Source organism: Portunus trituberculatus, chromosome 18, assembly GCF_017591435.1.
Source record: "Portunus trituberculatus isolate SZX2019 chromosome 18, ASM1759143v1, whole genome shotgun sequence".
NCBI lineage: Eukaryota > Metazoa > Arthropoda > Malacostraca > Decapoda > Portunidae > Portunus > Portunus trituberculatus.
Genome location: NC_059272.1, coordinates 11,130,188 through 11,144,549, shown reverse-complemented (window position 1 = coordinate 11,144,549; position 14,362 = coordinate 11,130,188). Strand labels below are relative to the sequence as shown.

Genomic DNA, 14,362 nt, shown 5'->3' with positions numbered 1-14,362 from the left:
TATATATATATATATATATATATATATATATATATATATATATATATATATATATATATATATATATATATATATATATATATATATATATATATATATATATATATATATATATATATATATATATATATATATATATATATATATATATATATATATATATATATATATATATATATATATATATATATATATATATATATATATATATATATATATATATATATATATATATATATATATATATATATATATATATACATATATATATATATATATATATATATATATATATATATATATATATATATATATATATATATATATATATATATATATATATATATATATATATATATATATATATATATATATATATATATATATATATATATATATATATATATATATATATATATATATATATATATATATATATATATATATATATATATATATATATATATATATATATATATATATATATATATATATATATATATATATATATATATATATATATATATATATATATATATATATATATATATATATATATATATATATATATATATATATATATATATATATATATATATATATATATATATATATATATATATATATATATATATATATATATATATATATATATATATATATATATATATATATATATATATATATATATATATATATATATATATATATATATATATATATATATATATATATATATATATATATATATATATATATATATATATATATATATATATATATATATAGAGAGAGAGAGAGAGAGAGAGAGAGAGAGAGAGAGAGAGAGAGAGAGGCTGATATCAGTGACTTACCGGTGCAGATATACCATGGTTAAAATTCACCACGGTCGCACAGATGACTGAGTATAACAACACATCTCCCACAGCACACATCTCTAGCTTGTAGATTAGTATTTAATGAGAAATTAACGTAAATGTTGAGTTTTAACTAATGACTACCTGCAAACGTAAAGAATGGCTGATTTTGATGTTATATATTCTTTTAGGAAATATAAAAAAAATGGAATATGTAGTCGATGTCATGGCATCAAAATCCACTTTCGAATGATTCTTTGAGAACACTATCATGGAAAACCAGAGCATTTCCATGAAGAGTAAAAAGCCTTTCGTTACAATATTTACTCCCAAAAGGCAAAATAAATAATGATATATTTTAACTTTAGAAGTGACAATAATAATATATTTCTTCTTACACCCTGTTTTGGTTGGCATGAATAGTTTTTTTTTCCCTGTCCACGCAAAATAAACGAAAGAAAATAAATAAATAAGTAGATAAAATAAGTAAGTAAAAAAAAACTTTCTTTCCGCTCACCATCACAAATATATTCATAGCCATTGCACACATTTCATCACTATATGAAGTACTATAGACCACATTTTCATGATTGCACCTTGGACAAACGTATAGATACCCAACTCAAATCTGCAATGTCCACTCACCGTCATACTGGGGGAAGTAGTGTGCGAGGGAGTGGTAGATGATTTTTTTCTTGAAGATGTCTGACTTGTTGAGAAGAAGAATGACGGGTGAGTTATGGAAGGGCGGGTACTTCAGAACAACGTCAAAGATATCCAGGCTCTCCTGCACTCTGTTCTTAATCTGATGGAGGGAGGACGAAGTGTGTGTGAGGGCAGCCTGCAGGATTGGTTGGTTGGTATTGGTGGTAGTGACAGAAGAAAGTGGGGAACACACACACACACACACACACACACACACACACACACACACACACACCATCCGAAAACCCTTATAAAACCGTGTTACTTCAAATAATGGAAGTATTGGAGGTGCGGTACCGAGGTGTATCAAAATATAGTCCAATGTCAAAAAGGAGCGAGAGAAAAGAAACGACATGCACACCTCACCCTCCCGCTCGGCCTCCTCCACTTGCTGGTCATACTCGGCGAGGGAGGCAAGGAAGAGAATAGCAGTGGGGCGTGAGAAGTGCCCCACCCACTCTCCACGAGCAGACCGCTCCCCACCCATGTCATGCACCGTCATTCGCATTTCACCCACATCGTAGGTGGTAGTGACGGAGCATTGTGTTGGGTACCTGCAGGGAAAAGAGGCGAAATTAAGAGATTGCTTGCGATTCCAGGAAAGAAGTTAATCATCGCAATGAGAGAGAGAGAGAGAGAGAGAGAGAGAGAGAGAGAGAGAGAGAGAGAGAGAGAGAGAGAGAGAGAGAGAGAGAGAGACGTTGATACACGAAAGAAATTCAGAAAATGTCAATAAACAAAATCAAAAAGTGACACTTTCTGGTTTTGAAGCAATGAACCTCGAACCTGTGCTCACACATTGTGGGCGCCGCTCACCTCATCCGTAAGATGTCGTCAATGGTGGGAAGATAATCGTAGTGGAGGATTCTGGCAGCGCTGGTTATGAAGTGGTCGGCGTTGGTCATCAGGTGGTACTCATTACCGCGGCGAAACACCTCCTGTACACCCTCGTCTTCCCAAAGCGTCTGTGTCTCCTCCACCAAGGTCAGGTCCATCGGAGAGTCATCGCCGAAGAACGCCTCTAGCGCCGTCATGTCCACAAACCTTTCTGCAGCGTCCTGCGGAGAAGAGCGAGGAGTGGGTTCAGCAGATGTGTTATGTAAACAAGGAATTAAATCTCTTCCACGTAGCCATATCTCGTTTTTTTTTTTTTTCTTGAAAATAATATTGACACACACACACACACACACGCACACACACACACACACACGGTAGCTCAGTGGTTAGAACGCTGGCTTCACAAGCCAGAGAATTTCGATTCCCGGCCGGTTGGAGATATTTGGGTGTATCTCCTTTCACGTGTAGCCCTGTTCACCTTTTTTTTTTTTTTTTTTTTTTTTTACGTAGGGAAGAGGGTCAGCCAAGGGCAAAAAAAAAAAAAAGAAAGTTAGAAAAAAGCCCACTTGAGCGCTGGCTCTCCAAAGAGTACAAAAAGTGCCAAAACCATCAGCCAGAATTAGGCGAGCAAATGCCTCGATACCTCCCTCTTAAAAGAAGACAAGTTGTAGGAATTTGGAAATACAGATGCAGGGAGGGAGTTCCAGAGTTTACCAGTGAAAGGGATGAATGATTGAGCGTACTGGTTAACTCTTGCATTAGAGAGTTGGACAGAATAGGGATGAGAGGAAGAAGAAAGCCTTGTGCAGCGTGGCCGCAGGAGGAGGGGAGGCATGCAGTTAGCAAGATCAGTAGAACAGTTACCATGAAAATAGCGATAAAATATAGAAAGGGATGCAACATTTCGGCGGTGAGAAAGAGACTGAAGACAGTTAGTCAGAGGAGGGAGTTGATGAGACGAAGAGCTTTCGATTCCACCCTATCAAGCAAAGCTGTGTGACTGGAACCCCCAAACATGCGAAGAGTACTCCATACAGGGACGGATAAGGCCCTTATACAGAGTAAGCAGTTGGAGGGCGAGAAAACTGGCGGAGACGCCTCAGAACACCTAACTTCATAGAAGCTGTTTTAGCAAGAGATGAGATGTGAAGTTTCCAGTTAAGATTATGAGCAAAGGACAGACCGAGGATATTCATTGTGGAAGAGGAGACAGTTGAGTGTCATTGAAGAAGAGGGGATAGTTGTCTGGAAGGTTGTGTCGAGTTGATAGATGGAGGAATTGAGTTTTTGAGGCATTGAAAACTACTAGATTTTCTCTGCCCCAATCGGAAATTTTAGAAAGATCGGAAGTCAGGCGTTCCGTGGCGTCCCCGCGTGATCTGTTAATTTCCTGAAGGGTTGGACGTCTCTGAAAGAACGTGGAAAGATGTAGGGTGGTATCATCAGCGTAGGAGTGGATAGGGCAAGAAGTTTGGTTAAGAAGGTCATTAATGAATAATAGAAAGAGAGTGGGTGACAGGACAGAACCCTGAGGAACACCACTATTAATAGGTTTAGGAGAAGAACAGTAGCCGTCTACCACAGCAGCAATAGAGCGGTCGGAAAGGAAACATGAGATAAAGTTGCAGAGAGAAGGATAGAAGCCGTAAGAGGGCAGTTTTGAAATCAAAGCTTTATGCCAGACTCTATCAAAAGCTTTTGATATGTCTAACGCAACAGCAAAAGTTTCACCGAAATCTCTAAAAGAGGATGACCAAGACTCAGTAAGGAAAGCCAGAAGATCACCAGTAGAGCGACCTTGACGGAAGCCATACTGGCGATCAGACAGAAGATTGTGAAGTGACAGATGTTTGAGAATCTTCCTATTCAGGATAGATTCAAAAACTTTAGACAAGCAAGAGATTAAAGCTATAGGACGGTAGTTTGAGGGGTTAGAACGGTCACCCTTTTAGGAACAGGCTGAATGTAGGCGAACTTCCAGCAGGAAGGAAAGGTAGAAGTCGATAGACAAAGTTGGAAGAGTTTGGCCAGGCAAGGTGCAAGCACAGAAGCACAGTTTTTGAGAACAATAGGAGGGACCCCATCAGGTCCATAAGCCTTCCGAGGGTTTAGGCCAGCAAGGGCATGGAAAACATCATTACGAAGAATTTTGATTGTAGACATGAAATAGTCAGAGGGAGGAGGAGAGGAGGGACAAGCCCAGAATCGTCCAAGGTGGAGTTGTGAGCAAAGGTTTGAGAAAAGAGTTCAGCTTTAGAGACAGAAGAGATGGCAGTGGTGCCATCAGGATGAAATAAAGGAGGAAAGATGAAGAAGTGAAGTTATTTGAGATGTTTTTGGCTAGATGCCAGAAGTCACGAGGAGAGTTTGAGTTTGAAAGATTTTGACATTTCCTATTTATGAAAGAGTGTTTGGCAAGTTGAAGAACAGACTTGGCATGATTCCGGGCAGAGATATAAAGTGCATGAGATTCAGGAGATGGAAGGCTCAAGTACCTTTTGTGGGCAACCTCTATCATGTATAGCACGAGAACAGGCTGAGTTAAACCAAGGTTTAGAAGGTTTAGGTTGAGAAAAGAATGAGGAATGTACGCCTCCATGCCAGATACTAACACCTCTGTTATGCGTTCAGCACAAAGAGATGGGTCTCTGACACGGAAGCAATAATCATTCCAGGAAAATCAGCATAATACCTCCTCAGGTCCCCCCAACTGGCAGAGGCAAAACGCCAGAGGCACCTTCGCTTTGGGGATCCTGCGGAGGGATTAGGAAAATAGGACAAGATACAGAAATGAGATTGTGATCGGAGGAGCCCAACGGAGATGAAAGGGTGACAGCATAAGCAGAAGGGTTAGAGGTGAGGAAGAGATCAAGAATGTTGGGCGTGTCTCCAAGACGGTCAGGAATACGAGTAGGGTGTTGCACCAGTTGCTCTAGGTCATGGAGGATAGCAAAGTTGAAGGCTAGTTCACCAGGGTGGTCAGTGAAGGAGAGGAAAGCCAAAGCTGGTGGTGAACATTGAAATCTCCAAGAATGGAAATCTCAGCGAAAGGGTAGAGGGACAGAATGTGCTCCACTTTAGAAGTTAAGTAGTCGAAGAAATTACTATAGTCAGAAGAGTTAGGGGAGAGATAAACAGCACAGATGAATTTAGTTTGAGAGTGACTGTTAAGTCGTAGCCAGATTGTGGAAAATTCGGAAGACTCAAGAGCGTGGGCACGAGAGTAAGTTAAGTCATTGCGTACATAGACGCAACATCCAGCTTTGGAATGAAAATGAGAATAGAGAAAGTAGGAGGGAACAGAGAAGGGGGCTACTGTCAGTTGCCTCAGAAAGCTGTGTTTCGGGGAGGAAAAGATGATGAGGTTTAGTAGAGGAGAGGTGGTGTTCCACAGATTGAAAATTAGATCTAAGACTGCGAATGTTGCAGAAGTTAATGTAGAAAAAGTTCAGGGAGGTGTCAAGGCATTTGTGGTCTTCAACAGGAGAGGTGTCCGACCTGGGGACATTTTTGGTCCCCTCCCCAGAGGGGGGACTCCGAGGCGTTGTTTATTTTGGGTCCCATTTTTCTTTTAAATTTCCCGTACCTAGGAGTGAGTAGGTACGGGATGTAAATCGAGGAGTTGTGACCTTGTTGTCCCGGTATGGGGTGTGTGCCTGGTCTCAGGCCTATCCGAAGATCGGAAATAATGAGCTCTGAGCTCGTTCCGTAGGGTAACGTCTGGCTGTCTCGTCAGAGACTGCAGCAGATCAAACAGTGAAACACACACACACACACACACACACACACACACACACACACACACACGCATCTGAATTTAATTAAATACAATAAAACTTAAATATTTAGCACAAATTTGAGCCGAATTTTCTACACACACACACACACACACACACACACACACACACACACTGTGCAGCTGCGGTAGAGTAAGGAACACCGAGTACATCCATGGCCACCACCAGCTTGTGCACGCTCTCCAACAGGTTTTGACGAATGTAAGGCAGGTGTCTATGGGTAACAGGGCTCTTATTTAGCTTTATACAAAAACCTGCCAGGATTTATTCTTTAAGGGTAAGAGTGGAGAGTCATATAAGGAAAAAAAAAAGTTTTGAATAGTAAGGTCGTGAGGCCTATTTAGGCATACACGTAGCAGTGCACCCAGAGAGAGAGAGAGAGAGAGAGAGAGAGAGAGAGAGAGAGAGAGAGAGAGAGAGAGAGAAGAAAAAAAAAAAAAACATGAATGACATCTCTATCTAGATGTGTGTATTTAAGCGGTGACGTAGGGGATAAGGTGGTGAGCGTGCGCGGGATCGGACAGAAGTCCACGCGTAGGCTCGTATCCCACCACATATTGCTTTGAAGCTGTCATTTGTCGAGTGGTTTAAAGTTACCTACATGTCACCATGATACCCAAGTTCTAGGTTGTTACACCAAAGATGCGCCTGGGTGGTGATATGGGCCCCAATATGGGTACCACTATAAATAAAATTGCCTGCGCTACTAATGGACACAAGCTGAACAGTGCTTCCCACATATACTCTTAAAGTATGCCTACAGGCGCTATAGGCCATAACATAAAAAAAAAGGCCTCTAGAAATCAATCAGATATCAATGACTAGGTTATAAGAGGACATGTCGTCTTGTCTATTTTGATATCCATGAAATGAAACAAATAAGACCGCTGAAGACAAGAGATGTGACAATACATGACACAGCCCTCTAGTATATTCAAGATATATCTTTGCTAATATATAGGTCACATGCGCAGTGGCGCCCAGAAAAGAAAAGAAGAGATAACGTGAGCAGTACTCTTGCTATACAGGGTGTCTCCTCTCCAAGGATTTGATAGTTCAAGTAATTCTAAGACGAAACATTCTATACACATATGCTGTGTTTTGCTATATTCATGAGAAATTAATGTGAAAAGTGTGTATAGCGGGAACCTCGCCTAACTTCTCTCCATCCTCCCCGGTTCGCTGTATGTACTTGAATGGTGTGTACAATGCACTCAGTCAAAGCCTTATAATAAACAGTTAGCAAATTACATTTTTTTTTGTTTTGTTTATCCGTAACGAAAATGTATATAGGTAACTACCAGTACTGCGGTTGTTAAGTACCACTTTAAACATACACTGCATGTTATTTAGGTTGTTAGCGTCATTGCAGTGTTTCCACCATGCACTCCTGTTGTTAACCATATATGTTGTGGTCTTCTAGTCACAATATATAGGGTTAACATAGGTGAATACAGGTGACCACGGCCGCCAGTGCTTACCTTCGCCTCTCACTGACAGGAAAGGTGTCGCCGAAGACATATCTCATTTGCTTCATGAACGTTGATTTGCCAGTATCGGCTGCCCCCAACACCAACAGCCTCGCTTCCACCGTGTTGCACTGAAAGCATTCCAGCCAAGGTGCAGTGCTTTCATATTGACCATAATCTTAAACATTTCATTCCTCGTAAATAAAATAGAATATTAAATCTTGCTACTTGCCCTTTTCCTGAGCCTTGAAATACTTGAAGAATACACATAATAAGACATTTCCAGCATTAAATTGGCTTTACTCCTGAAATTATCTTATAGCATATAATATAATCTAAGTAGTAGTTATTTTTCATTTACATTTTGACCCTTAGATCAGTCTTCTTTTATTGTGGAGGATGTATATATATATATATATATATATATATATATATATATATATATATATATATATATATATATATATATATATATATATGATCGTTTATCTATTTGTGAAATAAAGGCACCGGCCAAGGCAAGGATAATATACAAAAACCCGCCTTTTTGACATAGTCATAGAAAGGAGGGAAAAAAAAGTGCAGCCAGGGAGTTCCAGAGTTTACCAGAGAAAAAGATGAACAATTGAGAACAGTGGTTAGTTGTTGAACTAATAAGGTTAATAGAAAGTAGAGAGTCTTGTGCAGTGAGGTCATGGAAAGCGAGAAGTGGCAGTTAGTAAGATCAAAAGAATAGTTAGCGTGAAAGATAATAAGGAATTCAACATTGTGACCATGAGAGTGAGACTGAAGACAGTCATTATATATAGAGTAGAGGAGTTGATAAAATGAAAAGCTATTGATTCAATCTTGTCTAGAAGAGCGGTATGAGAGTAACACCCTCTTCTACTACGTGCCGCCAGCCAAAAAATACATGTGAGGCATACTCCATATACATTGACGGATAAAACCGTGCACAGAGTTAGCCTTCGGGAGAAATGGAGGGTGGGGCAGGGGTGGAGGGAGAGAAAAACTGGTGGAGACAAATCAGAACGCCTACCTTGATGTAATTTGTTAGCTAAAGACGAGTTGCGAAATATATATAGTAATAAAGGACAGATAGAGGATATTCAGTATAGAAGAGTAGGACATTCCCATCTCGATGATTCACTTAAAGATTCTATCTTAAATCTCCTGTCAAGAAGCATGTAAAGATAGCGGAAGAAAGAACACTAGTGATACTAGTTGAACCTATACTTTACTGATGCCGTGCTTCAGAAGTAAAGATGGGGATGAAGAAGGGGAGTTTGATTACAAAGTTAAGTTAAACAGACAGAGTCGGAGTTTTAGGAAGCTCACTTTGTCAAAGGTAGTGTCGTCTAGTGATGCTTCAGGAGGCTGCCATGCGAGGCACCATCTCAAGTACTCCACGAGGCTGCACACAACTCCCCACGCCCTCTGAAGGAACGACGGTCTGGGCGGGCCATTGTAATTCTCGGGCTAAGAAAACAAAAATAAAATTACTAAAATCTATTATATTGAAACAGAACAGCTAGCTTCCGTCTTATCAATGAAAGAAAATACATGGAAGTTATTTTGATGTCCGATTACATGACCCTAGTTACTATACTTATATTGTGTTTGTCAGTTCTCGCTCAAGGTGAACCTTAACAAAGGCTGTCAAAACCAAAACACGGTTGTCTTTGCTGCAATTCCGACGTGTTATCTATGGAATGCAAAGTTAAGTATTCCATCCACATAACTATATATTTTTCATGAAAATAATATTTAGTAACAACTACACATAACGTGAGATTTATGCATGCATGGAATGAAGGGACGGGGGGAGATTAAGAAACCGACGAGATAATGGCTTACTCCCCCGCATCTGATTATAAAGTCAATCTGAAGCTTGTTATATAACTGAGTGTACATGAGTTCCAACATTCTACAAACACATGGTATAAAAAAAAAAAAAATAGCATCAATATTGCATAAAATACCAGTGGAAAATTATTCAGCTAGACTTATTATGAAAGATCATTAAGTCATGCTTCATTTAGTCATACATTGCCACCGCCTAAGAGTTCTGCTCATCACACCTAAATCTTCTATCTAACACACACCATGCAAGTCCTATATTTCCCCCTCTCTCTCTCTCTCTCTCTCTCTCTCTCTCTTACCATAGCTGCTGGCTGGTAGTAACGGCAGTGTCTTCAAGAGCTGCTGAGGTCCACAGTCGTCTTCCTCTCGGGCAGTGCTTCCTCGCACCTGCCTCTGTCATGCTCGTCCTAATGACTCTCACCTTTTTAGCAGCGGCACGGGTAATCATTCCCTATAGCCATGACCACGGAGAGGTGGCGTTTATAATGAACGGGAATGAAACCTCAAAACCGAGTCTTAGAGGGTGAGCAGATGAGTGCCTGCCACGGGTGCTACCAGTACGGCACACCCCACGGAGCGAGATAAGAGAAAAAGGATGTGACTAGTTGCCAGAGGGTACCTCCATGTAGTATTCAGCTATTAATGGAGATGAGACATACGTGTTTCAGAAAAAAGTGTGCTAGTGGGACAGTCTTGAAGTAATGCAAGGTCAGGTTTATTCGTCTGTATGTTTGTTTCATGGTCAACAAAAGAAAATGCCTTTTCGGAAAAGGTGAAGCTTTCGGGGAATGCATCTCTGTAGGTCTTTTTTTTAATCACAATTTTTGTTGCCCTTGGTCAGTTCCTCTCTTATAGAAGAATAAGTAAGAAAAGGTAAAGCAGCAATAAAAATCATGAATAGCATTTCTAATACATATTATTTATCTATTTGTTTATTGAATTACATTGGTTTCGAGGGTACAAGCAAACAAAACACAAGAATAGTAGCAATATCTTCATTAGTTCCTTTTATTTATTTATCTTTTTAGATAAATCAGTCCACTAACACTGTAAGACCAACAGTGTCAGGTAGACATTGATCGACACATGCAAATGTTCAGAACAGACAAGGTTTTCAGGCAGCCCTTGGGAGTGGAGTCTACTGCCTCTTTAACTCAATAACGATGGCGATGATGACGATGATGATCATGATGGTGTTGATGATGATGATGATGGTGATGATGATGATGATGATGATGATGATAATGATAACGATGATAGTAATGAAGATAACAGTGTTGATGGTAATAACGAAGATGTTGCTCCTGATAATATCACTGCTGACGATGATGGATCCTGATGATTGTGATGATGATAATAATGTAGATTATGGAGTTAATAATAGTAATGGAGATGTTGTTACTGATAAAGATGTTGCTGTTGATGCTGACAATGATGGCAATACGGAAATGACGATGTTGATATATATATATATATATATATATATATATATATATATATATATATATATATATATATATATATATATATATATATATATATATATATATATATATGTGTGTGTGTGTGTGTGTGTATATATATATATATATATATATATATATATATATATATATATATATATATATATATATATATATATATATATATATATATATATATATATATATATATATATATATATATATATATATATATATATATATATATATATATATATATATATATATATATATATATATATATATATATATATATATATATATATATATATATATATATATATATATATATATATATATATATATATATATATATATATATATATATATATATATATATATAAACTTTATCAAAATAACAAGCATATTTACGACAAGGCAATGATTATGCAAACCTTGCATTAGATACGCAAAAATCATGTCAAATGCCCCTCAAAACTATTATTTTTACCTGACAGAATACAATGGCAGTAGATATAAATACTCGCTATACGAGTCAATGGGGCACTTTTGTTGCTGAAGTCAGCGTGAAACAGTTGAGTATTATCACCATAATTACCTCACCAAACAAAACAATAGTAACAAAGTATACTTCCTCAGTATACTGTACATGGAGAAGACCACAACAAGTGTGAGCAGCCTCCTGCCTCGCAGGTTGTTCATATTTGAGAGACAAGCTCTCCATGGTGCATATAGTACTCGCTACACATTCATGTTCTCTGGCAAACAGTTATGGAAGGATAGCTATTTGCTGAGGCTGGAGGTGCGGCTGACGATGCCATGCATTTCTACGTAGTGACTCTCGACTGGAGAGTCAAGACCAAAATAATCCCGCAACGCTTCCTTTTCTTCCAGAAGAGAGAAAGTCAGCGCGTCTTGAGCGGTATCCGGCATTTGAGCAATGGAGTCCAATGAAACTTTCATGCTGTCATTACGTTCAGCTAAACCTCCGCTGCATCGGTCCATTGTAGTTGTCGTGCTGCACGGGTCCCTCGGGCTGGAGGAAAGTTTGCCTGCAGTCAGGTTTTGACGAAGATTTTTCAAAGTGCTTTCTTGTATAGACTCGTAGATATTTTCACTGCTTTCATTCTTCCTGGTTGGGCGTCCTCGAAGCTGCCATCGGAAATAACAGAGGAGTGTGAGATTCAGTGGCATAATACAAAATTCTTCCCGTTTCCCTTCTCCCACTTCTCTCTCTCTCTCTCTCTCTCTCTCTCTCTCTCTCTCTCTCTCTCTCTCTCTCTCTCTCATATCTACACGTACAAAAAAAAAAAATAAATAAATAAAATAAACTTACTAGTGTGAGAGACGTTGGCGTGTTGCCCGGGTAGTCTTGCAATAGAGGAGAGCGTCTCATAATGAGAAAGTAAAGAGTTGCGGACCCCACCACCAGCAGGAAGCAGCCGCACAGCGAAGCTATCAGAACAGTATGAGCCTGCCCTTCAGTGTCGATAACAGATTCAGCCTTGGCACTCGACGGATTGCAATTAAAGAGGATCTTTACGGGTCCCTCGGCCTCAACAGCGAATCCTTCATAGCTGTGAGTTCTCCACCAGCGAGTGATGAGGTTTTTATCTACACTTTTGCCCACCTTCACCTTTAGTGCGTGTCGGTCTGGTCCGAATGAAACCTCTGTTTTGAAGTAATTAATCTCGACAGGAATCCACATCGGATGAGTCCAGTCTATTTCCATTCGAGAGCTGCTTACAAAGAGACTTTCTTTAAAGTATTTCCAAGATCCAGGACTAATTTTGTTGTTCACCTTCGCCCGAAACACCAAGCCGTTGAAGCCTGGCTGAGGTAGTATATAGAAAATGAATGAAGTCTCCGCAGTTTTGGTATCTAATATATTATGATGGCCTGTCCTATCTTTCACCTCTAACACATGGCAGTTTTGTGCTTCACTCTTGATCCTGGTTCGGGTAAGAGTCTCCTTAGGCTCTAATGCAAGCACATTTCTAATCGTTGCACAGTCACATGTTAAGACAAGTACGAAGAACACTACCTGCCACGACCCTGCCATCTTGACACTGCTCCGATAACTTGGTGTAACACGATGTTGTAGACTACAGCGATCACTTTTTTTTTTTTTATCTTTTTTATCCGTCCTATTTAGTAATATCTCGGAACATTGCTCTCGAGAACAACAAATATGTCATACCCAATATCTCATAAAATGTTACGACCAATATTGTAGGTCCTTTAGGATGTATGATTTCCAAAAATATTCCTAATTTAGATATCTATCAAAACAAAAGACGAAGAACGCCAGCGCCTTGAGCCGGTGGCGCAACGCAGTACTATTGCTTCTGTGTTCTGGAGATAGACTGCCGATGAAAGGTAGAAGCAAGGGACACACCTAGTAACCTCAGGATATGAGTCACTGCTGAACAAAGAGTTGTGACGCACAATTAGAGTGAAGTTCACGAGTACGGGGTTTCTTGGTAATAGAAAAAGACCTTTTTTGATGCTAGTATATTTGTTTGGAAGTGTGCTGTGAAGTATATAGAGATGTATACAGATGACGGTAAAAACTACACAGACTCTCTCTCTCTCTCTGTGTGTGTGTGTGTGTGTGTGTGTGTGTGTGTGTGTGTGTGTAAGTGTTAAATGGCGAAGAATGACTGCCGTGTTTGGGCGGGATTTCTTTCTAAAGAAGTGGAATCTTGTAAATGTTTAACTACATTCGCTAGATTGCCACACTTTATTTTTACTTAGAATGTGTAATTCTTTAAACTGGATGAATGGGCACATTAAGGCTTGCAGTGGCTTTCGGAACCTTTATACTCGTATCCGCACATGCCGGCAGTCATTTTAGTTTTACGTTCAGTTGATCATGACGTTTGTTTTTTTGGTGAGAGATTGTATGGCATTGTTAATCTATAGAACGTCAAGTATATTATTTCACCCTATATATATACCTAGCTATTGAAAATGTGTCAATCAGAGGCGATATAGTATTGTGCCTTTCGAATCTCTCCGCAACGGGGCGACACGTACTGCACAGCGAACTTGATTGATTGATACATTTATTGTTGAATTAATAAATAAATACAACAAAGGAGGAGGATGGACCTTGACACCCACCCCCTGGGCAAAGACTTAAGGTTAAAGTATAAAAAATATAACAGTATACATAACAAGAATACAAGTATTTCAATAAATAAGTACAGATATTTCACACCTTATTGCATACACATCCTACAGTCTGGGAGCAAACTGAGGACATTCCCTGAGTATATCCCTGAGAGTGATTGAGTCTAGGAGATGGTCAATGAGGTTGTACAAATCATGTTGACCTTGTGGCCTAAATTTAGCAATGAGAGGACATT

The 14,362-nt window shown here is 38.7% G+C and overlaps 2 protein-coding genes across 6 annotated transcripts in view; both read right to left on the bottom strand.

The window, feature by feature from the left end:
• The window catches only part of LOC123505341 (guanine nucleotide-binding protein G(q) subunit alpha-like), a 13,338-nt gene extending 3,225 nt beyond the window's left edge, over nucleotides 1-10,113 (bottom strand). The window contains exons 1-7 of one of the 5 annotated variants that reach the window (XM_045256550.1): nucleotides 9,828-10,112; nucleotides 9,004-9,144; nucleotides 7,678-7,796; nucleotides 6,311-6,410; nucleotides 2,379-2,620; nucleotides 1,924-2,116; nucleotides 1,503-1,698 (exon numbers count right to left, since the gene is read on the bottom strand). In XM_045256550.1, the coding sequence (XP_045112485.1) occupies nucleotides 1,503-1,698; nucleotides 1,924-2,116; nucleotides 2,379-2,620; nucleotides 6,311-6,410; nucleotides 7,678-7,796; nucleotides 9,004-9,144; nucleotides 9,828-9,830 (994 nt within the window). In that variant the 5' untranslated portion in view covers nucleotides 9,831-10,112. Of the gene's footprint in view, nucleotides 1-1,502; nucleotides 1,699-1,923; nucleotides 2,117-2,378; nucleotides 2,624-6,310; nucleotides 6,411-7,677; nucleotides 7,797-9,003; nucleotides 9,145-9,827 lie in introns of all 5 variants that reach the window. The other 4 variants (XM_045256549.1, XM_045256551.1, XM_045256552.1 and 1 more) reach the window with 4 other exon arrangements.
• A 1,270-nt stretch (nucleotides 10,114-11,383) lies between these two features.
• LOC123505340 lies at nucleotides 11,384-13,369 on the bottom strand. The gene is made up of 2 exons (XM_045256548.1): nucleotides 12,328-13,369; nucleotides 11,384-12,143 (listed from the first exon to the last, which is right to left on the bottom strand). The coding sequence occupies exons 1-2, from the start codon at nucleotides 13,051-13,053 to the stop codon at nucleotides 11,775-11,777; spliced, it is 1,095 nt and encodes a 364-aa protein (XP_045112483.1). The 5' UTR covers nucleotides 13,054-13,369; the 3' UTR covers nucleotides 11,384-11,774.
• Nucleotides 13,370-14,362: the final 993 nt, after the last annotated feature.